This window comes from Sinocyclocheilus rhinocerous, unplaced genomic scaffold (genome assembly GCF_001515625.1).
Source record: "Sinocyclocheilus rhinocerous isolate Xijiao unplaced genomic scaffold, SAMN03320098_v1.1 scaffold2852, whole genome shotgun sequence".
In the NCBI taxonomy this organism is placed as follows: Eukaryota; Metazoa; Chordata; class Actinopteri; order Cypriniformes; family Cyprinidae; genus Sinocyclocheilus; species Sinocyclocheilus rhinocerous.
Genome location: NW_015646497.1, coordinates 297,859 through 306,210, shown reverse-complemented (window position 1 = coordinate 306,210; position 8,352 = coordinate 297,859). Strand labels below are relative to the sequence as shown.

At 38.4% G+C, this 8,352-nt stretch overlaps 2 protein-coding genes across 2 annotated transcripts in view; both read right to left on the bottom strand.

The window, feature by feature from the left end:
* LOC107707921 (40S ribosomal protein S4, X isoform-like) overlaps positions 1 to 2,860 on the bottom strand; it is a 6,080-nt gene extending 3,220 nt beyond the window's left edge. Inside the window, exons 1-3 of the mRNA XM_016512045.1 lie at positions 2,797 to 2,860; positions 2,246 to 2,323; positions 1,787 to 1,967 (exon numbers count right to left, since the gene is read on the bottom strand). Coding sequence (XP_016367531.1) covers positions 1,787 to 1,967; positions 2,246 to 2,323; positions 2,797 to 2,799 — 262 coding nt within the window. The 5' untranslated portion in view covers positions 2,800 to 2,860. The remainder of the gene's footprint in view (positions 1 to 1,786; positions 1,968 to 2,245; positions 2,324 to 2,796) is intronic.
* Positions 2,861 to 4,388: 1,528 nt separating this feature from the next.
* Positions 4,389 to 8,115, bottom strand: LOC107707920 (cbp/p300-interacting transactivator 1-like). The gene is made up of 3 exons (XM_016512043.1): positions 8,042 to 8,115; positions 7,418 to 7,627; positions 4,389 to 5,826 (listed from the first exon to the last, which is right to left on the bottom strand). The coding sequence occupies exon 3, from the start codon at positions 5,811 to 5,813 to the stop codon at positions 5,355 to 5,357; it is 459 nt and encodes a 152-aa protein (XP_016367529.1). The 5' UTR covers positions 5,814 to 5,826; positions 7,418 to 7,627; positions 8,042 to 8,115; the 3' UTR covers positions 4,389 to 5,354.
* Positions 8,116 to 8,352: the final 237 nt, after the last annotated feature.

Sequence of the window (8,352 nt, the reverse complement as noted above, 5' to 3'; positions counted from 1 at the left end):
CAGCTTCTGTCGAATCGCGATCTCGATTCCATTCCGATTTATCGTGCAGCCCTAATATATATATGGCGATAATACCGCGCTATTGAGCCACTCCATATTACCGCAAGGGAAATTCCCTCACCGCGACAGCCTTATGCCTAATATAAAATAAATAAACTTGCATAAAGTTTAAATAGGTAACCGATACAAAACTGGAAATAAGTAAACGTATAATATATAACCAAATAAATAAGAAACGTAGAAAGTTTATAAGCAAAACGCATAAGAAAGCTTGGAGGCACGGCATACACCTTGATGTCAAATAAAATAAATAAAGTTTAAATAAAGTAAAAATCAGCAAACACCGTGGAACCAATTAAATAAGAAACAAATGTTTAAAAAAAAAAAACTTCCAAAATCACCTTAGATAAACGGCAAAAGTCAGATATACGGTTATCATGCAAAATGCTATTCTTGAACATTTAGTTCTAAAAGATGCCCACATGCTCCCGATACTGTGTTTCCCATTAATTATCAGCCCACCACAGTCTAATCAGTTTCACCACAAAATATCTTTTACACTTCTCATAATGTCTTTAATACAGTTTGGAAGCATTGCTGTAGCTAATGATCTACATTTTGAGCTAAATCTGAAATCGTGGTATGGCTTACCGCACTTATCAAATCGCTAAAGGCTGCAATTTGAAATTTAGGCCCAATCCCAATTCTATTTTATAACCCCTTCCCCTCCGCCTAATAATTATCGTTCTATATTAATGCGCTGCTTACTGACACACACACGCGCGCACACACACACAGAAGATCGCGCAGATCACACATCCAGGAGAAAAGAAAATGCTGCCCCACGACTTTAATTAATAACAGTTTAAATACTGATTCGCAACATTGTATTTTCCAGCAACGAGAGGATAAAATCGCTGTTTTTGACGTAAACTCACTCTAAAAAGAGAAACGCATAAACACAACTAGCGATTTTTTGCAAACATTTCTTTGAGTAACATGATCGTAAATATGAACTCACGATTGAATGTAAACAAATGATTACTTTTCGTTAAAATCTTTATTAATGCCAAAAATGCTTACATTTATGTCTTTTGGTTCGCTCAGGCAGCCATGTTGCCGCTGAAGCTGGTTTACGCTGAGATAATTCATACCCCTTCGTTTGAAGTGTGGTCCCGAAAAATCTTCGTTTGAAGGGCTGTCTGGCCCTTCCCCTACCCCTCCAACCAAAAGAGAATTGAGACACCCCTACCCCTTCACGTGAACGCGCGAAACGGAGGGGTGGGGAAAGGGGAAGGGGTAGAATTGGGATTGGGCCTTAGTATACAGTCTGTTGTGCTGCGTGTTTCACAATGAAGCGTGGCACTGCGTTCATGTACATTTACCCAGCTCATGATCCAGCGTTCTCAGCATCACGGTTCACAGTAAATGCAGCAAACCATCTCTGCACATGTTGTCAGTTTAACATGCATTTAGACAAGTAATGTGCAGCAGTTACACCATTTGCATAACTTTCAAAATTTTGTGGACATATGATTGCAGCATTTCACTGGATTTGTAATGAGAAACACTCAAACTTAAAGGACTCCCTGCAGTTTTTCACTTACATTTGAAGACAACTGCTGTAATTTTACTATAAAATTAAAGAGTTCCATACAGTCTAGTTGCATTACAATACTAATGTATCCATTTTGCTTTAATCTGTAGGTTTGTACATGACTGCTAAAATACCAGTCCAGTGAATGTATCCAAACGTATCACTAGACACGAGTGCAGCAGGACTCACCCATGAAGCCAGTGGGGTAGGTGACATCAGTGCGGACCTTGCCATCGATCTTGATGAACCTCTGCATGCAGATCTTCTTGACCTCATCTCCGGTCAGAGCGTACTTGAGACGGTTCCTTAGGAAGATGATGAGGGGCAGGCACTCCCTCAGTTTGTGGGGCCCGGTGGAGGGACGAGGAGCCTAAAGAAATCAAACAACAAATCAATTCACTTCCATACAACGTCACGTTAATTAGTTTAGTTGATTGTTTTAAGCATAATTGTTGTTAGCAGAGGTAACTCAGTCAATGCACATGACACTTTGCATTGAACAGGTCAACATGGTTTCTTACAAACCCTTGGCAGGTGTATAAGTGTCCATAATTCTACAGATTTTTCTCAAAAGTGCGGTTCATTTCTTAAACTTTAACGAATACAAAATTACTGAGAGCACCTTTAAGAAAGTAAAGCTTCACTTACAAACACTCCAGTGAGTTTGTCCAGCATCCAGTGTTTAGGAGCTGCGACACGCTTCAGGTGCTTCTTCGGTCCTCGGGCCTGAATAATAGAAAATTCAATTCGATAATAGAAAATCGTTGCGAGCAGCCGAAGCGTGTACAAATGCACTATATAGTGTTCAAAATAGTGTTCTGCAACAAGTACACCATCTCGGACAAGCGAGGCCTTTAGATTCCTTCGTGTTATTTAAATACATGGAACACGAAACGCACTATTTAAACAACGTAAGCTTAATATAATTACCATTTCATATTCATTTAAGTATAAAAACTACAGAACCAGTTCAAAAACTTACATTACACCATCAAAAACCAGCGAGTCCCCTTTACCGCTAAGCATGTTCCGTTAACATTTTAAACATTACAGCTGCGCTTTTCGTCACAATTTGTGTGTTGTTCATCTTTAATGGGGCAAAAGAGCATTATTTGGAACACTAATGGAAGACTTTGCTCTTTAAACCGTTGATGATTGTGGATTATTTTGGGAGGCTATCACGACTGAAATACACTTACCATGTTGGAGTCTGCGGAAAAGGACCAACCACTTCCTGTCAGCGGAAGATAAGCTCAACTACCGGCGCCGACGAGGGACAATCGACGCTACTGCTATCAGCCGTGCGAGCGTCTGCCATCAAGTGGGGAGGTCTGTAATCACACCTCAAAACATCGTTTGAGATCATTTTGTGCTCTTTTACTGGATGTCTTGAGCCTTCTTCGATTTATTTTAATGTATAAGTGTATGTTTCTTCATGTACGGGACCTTTTGGGTCATTCCTGGGGCGAGCATTGTCATATTGCCACATTGCTGTTTAGCCTGTTGAAAAAAAGTTCAGCTTACAATTTTAAAGATATTCAAATCATAGTTTGTATTCTTTTATGACAATGTCACAATTGAGTGAATATCAGGGTGATTTTTACAGGGTGTCTACTACTTAGGTGCTATGCACAAAAAATTGAAATTATTAGGACATTACAGCTGTTTCTTTTGTCCCCTTTCTGTAACCAAAATGCTTCAAATTAAACATGTTTGTCATTATTATTTGCTATTAAATATATTTTATAATTTTTTGGCATGAATGACAGAATTTGCCATGGATTTAATAAATTATATAATGTTTTGTGGTATTAGGGTTGGCTCATTCAGGTTCATTTTCATCAAAACCAAGAACCAACTTTTTTTTTTTTTTTAAGTTGATGTACTTGTTTGCCAAAGGGAAAACAGTGTCTGTAGTTAAGATGAGGGGAAAGTACATTTAAAAACAAATTATCTTTCATCGTTTAAGATAGGAAAAAGTCCTTGGTCATTTCAGGTTGTGAAACAGGGTTGTGTTATTAAGCAGATCTAGGGCCAGTCATCCACTGGTCACCAGACAAACCTGAACTGCCTTATCTATTCTGTAGCATGTTTGAGTCTAATTAAATGCGCATTTATATCTTGAGTAACGCATTCCAAGTATTGGTTTAGTATTAAATTGAAAATGAACTGATCTGAAGAAGATGTTTCCACATTAGCTAGACGGGATGGTGTATTAAATGAAGTTGGGCACTAGATGGCAGTACTAACCAGTTACTCATCTTTCGCTGTCTCACTGGTTACAATTATGATTTAAAAAAATAAAATAAAATAAAATAAACGTTTTTCCGGGTTTAGCTTTGCCAGCAAGAGGTTTATTGTTACCAATTTTAAGTTACATTTTAATAGTAAATAGGCTACTTAGCTTTTATATTGAGATTTTGCATTTGTTTGGTCAGCACTTATTCACCTGAAATCATCAAGGTCTTTGTTTTGTTTTTCATTCAGTTAAAGTGTTTTTATTGGAAAGAAAAAGACAAAGACTTGTGCTTTGTAACTTTATTTTCTCACATTCAGGAAAAAAACTGAAAAGTACACACTTAAATATAATAAGTAATAACTCTCTTATGTAGAAAAATAAATGGATGGAAGAAAAGTGCTAAACGAAAAATCTTTGATTAAGTTTCAGTAAGTCACAAGTTTCAAAAACAGTAAAAAAAAAAAAAAAAAAAAAAAAAAAAAAAAAAAAAAAAAAAAAAAAAAAAAAATTTTAAAAAAAAAAAAAAAAAAAAAAAAAAAAAAAAAAAAAAAAAAAATGACAGACAGAATATCTGACAAAGTCCTCTTTCACTGGACTTTGAAATTGAATGCATTTTAAGCATGTAAAATGTCTAACATATTTCTGGATTTTGGAGAAGACCTGCACAGATCTACATTACAATTAACTTGTTTTATTCTTACAGCCTACAAGACCCAAAAACAAAAAGAGAGAACAGAACTGAATTAGTCAATTTAAATTTAGAGGGGGAAAAAAGACAGTAGGCAATACTCTTATTTTAATTAACATTGACATTTAAGTGCATGAACCAATTATCTCTAGAAAAAAAACAACCTAACATATAAAAATAAGGCTATCAGACCACACAGCCTGAATTGTGGGGTAAACAGACACGTCTCATTAATATATTTAACCACGGAAAACGTTCAGCCAGGTCGAGTTCCTCTGTGACCAGCGAAGCTTGCGATGACTCGGCTTCTCGAGGGAATCTCTTGAATGATGGAGGGGCTCCGCTGAGCGCACCAATTTCAAAACCACCTTCCATTACACACTTGTAATACCATCCGGCCGTTAGTCCAAATAGGGGCTGAAAGTCAGAGCAACCGGCAGCCAGCAGGCAAGGGTAGCCGAAAACCTTTGTTCTCTACTAACCATATTTGCTGTATATCTCTTCTTCCACCAACCTCACGGTGAGGTGACTTTTCAAATCCATTCCACATATCATGATGTGGATTTCATAAGGGTGTGAATGAGATTTGGAAATGTAGACAGCTTTAAGGCAGGGGGAAAGGATGGCCATTTTAGTCTGTGGCTTAGTCCTCTTGACTTCTGAAATTCTTCTGAGAGTCTATAGCTCACATAAGAGCAAACCTACATTAGTCTGCCCTCCAAAACTGTAAATAACAGCTCTTGACAGTTAAATGTTCTCTTCATAGGCATATTTAATTGCCATTATTTGGACACTTTGATTTTGAAGGCCGAGGGAGATTTGGGTATTTTTCAGCAGCCAGCCGGCACATCCGCGATGAAGTCAAACTCGTTCTGACCCAGCCATAGCTCTGGAAGCTCATTGGCACGGTCCAAACCCAGCTCCACCACAAGCGACATCAGAACTTCCTCATCGACCGGATCAGAATCAATGATCCCAGGTGCCTGTGAAGCCCCAGGGGTGCTGATCTGTCCTGGGCCCAGCATGGTGGCTCCGTACCCTCTACCGGGTCCGGTTGTGGCTGCAGAGGACAGATTCTGATAGTGGCTGTTGAGTTTCTGGAGCTGCATGGAGGCTATGAGATGCTGGCCGGACTGCAGGCAGAAAGGCTGGGGTTTTCCCAACACGGGGGAGCTGGGATGGAGGGCAGCGGAAGGGAACGGAGGGCTCGTCTTGCCTGAACCAGAGTAGTGCAGGAGAGAGAGAGAGTCACGATCCTTCATGGTAGCACTAGAACGCAGGAGGCTCATTAGATGGACACACCTGAAGGAAAAGAAGACGATAACATCAAAGTCTCTTCAAAACAACTTTTGTGTTCCACAGCAGAACGTTTGGAATGACGGCTGGAATACACTACATGACTTTTAGAATCGGAACAGATTTTAAAATATTTTGCATCATACATTTCATAAAACGTTTCCAGAGAACAACTAGACATCACACACGACCGAGGCTTTCAAGTCACTGCGAACACAACAAACTCATACAGAAATGTGTGCCTCATTGCAAGGAGTCGGATGACAAATGGAAACAATGAGTTTTAAAATCAGCTCAAATGATAAAACGTGTTTGATATCCTCTGACTCTACGGATTCATAGTCTGAAGCTAAAAAAAAAAAAAAACATCATCCATCATGATGTCCATCATACACTACACAATTTACTTTGAAATCTGTCAACTTGCATTGACTCCTTCAAACTGCAAATCTAAGGCAAAAAATCTGTAGTGTATTCCAGCCTTAAATGATTAAGATGTTTGTGTGAACTATGCCTTTAACTGAGATCACAAGGCAGGAGTTTATCAACGGATCAGAAGGGCAGCAAGTCATATGACGTTCCAAGACTATTTGTAGAGATGAACCATTCATAATCCCTCAGATGTGGGGTTAATTATGGAGTACGTGACAGCGTCCTGTGACTCCATATCCTCCTGCGTCTCACATGCTCGCACACACAGAGGACAAGTAAAGAGGCACTTAATCATATGTGCTGCTCCACTCTCCTCAATCCCCACTTAAAGCCATTCTTTTGGGGAAAGGCATAGGCTAATTGCTGAAAGCTGGCATGCAGCTGCAATGGACCTCCAGCAACGAGCAGCACACAGGCTCATCTCAGACTTTGACAGCTGTAGGGCATTCATCTCGAGATCTTTGTGTTTAGCTCATTGTATTCATTATTCATGGCCTGGAAGCAGTCACATATAACACGATGAGCTCTACAAATTAATTAGACCAAGACAAATGTAAAAAGCGAACTTTGTGGTTATCTTGCAAAGCCCAACTTTAAAATTGGACTCTTCAAAATGTCCTGTGAAAAAGCATAATGTTGATCTAGTTATATTAAATATTATTTTAAAAGTTGCCATTCAAATTGATAACCTTATTTAGTGTCAATGTTGTGTCACAATCTGTGTGGTGCAGAACAGATAACTTCTCATTTCCTACTACCACTAGTCAGGGATAGCCTATGTTGTGGGTTAGTGGTGTCAGGTAAACAGTCAATTATGATACAAACAAGATGAAAACATTAGTTGGTGACACTCAACTAAACAGCTGAATTACAACCACTGACTGGATTAGACCCAAAACAGAGCGATAAACGTGTTGCGTAATAAATATCCTTATTTAGTATTCAAGAGAGGATGTGGAATATGTAGTACATTTTATGAACAAAAATAATAAAAACTGTTTTTATGGACATCTTTCTGTATAATTATTTTCATGCGTCATTTAAACAACAGTAAAAGCGTTTTAATAATATAGTTTAAAAGTTATATAAATGTTGGAATTTACAGAATGGAAGTTTTAAAAAAAACAGTAAATTAACAAATTAAATTGTTTATATGATAACTTACCTTTATAGGAGAAGCGGTCAACTTGGGTTCGTGTTGCGAATCCAGTATGACTAAAGAACACGACTTTTTTTTAATAATTTATAGAAATGACTATATGCGTTGAGAATGTACTGCATGCAAATAAAGCCGTTGAAATAAGGTGCTGCTGTATTTGGAAAAGACAGACACGCAGTCGACTCTGGACGTGAAGTTACATAAATGTTTCCCGTCCTGTTGCAGGAGAGAGAGCACCCTCAATGAACTGTTACTGAATCAAAGGCATTAGCCTAAATACACACACTCGACGCTCTCGAGAGGGAACTGAGGCCGCTCAAAAACATTGCATGGATCATCTGCGAAACTGGACTGTGACAAGTCGACGACTGGTGAAGTATAAGAGGACAATTTAATTACCCTACAGCATATGAAGGATTAGCCTACTTGACTCCGGAATTAATGTTCTGTCATCATTTACTCGCCAAAACCATATTTTTCTTATTTGGGATACTAAAGTTAAAACTGTACTGGCACCATACAACTATAAAAGTAGCCCACATTACTCCTGTGCTATTGTCTTCTGAGGCAATGTGATGTTAAAGCTTTTTCTGAGACGAATATTTAATTTGAATTAACATAATAATATACATTTTGCTTTAAAGTTTTCATGGAAACTGTGAAATGTGTTTTATATGTCGTCAAATTCCTGAGTATCCATACGATATAAATTAATATGGGATCCGTGTGCCGGAGTGGAGTTTAATCCGTGTGTTTTTTTTCACCCTTATAAAGTGCGCGGACAGGGCAGACTTATCACTATTCAGCCACACACACCTCAATCACTGTTGCCATAATTGCTCACTTAATAATTATCTTTCATAGACACACCACAGACAGTAAAAATATCGCTGAGACAATTAGTCCTGGCTGAGTCTGAACACAATATGGTAATCAGACAA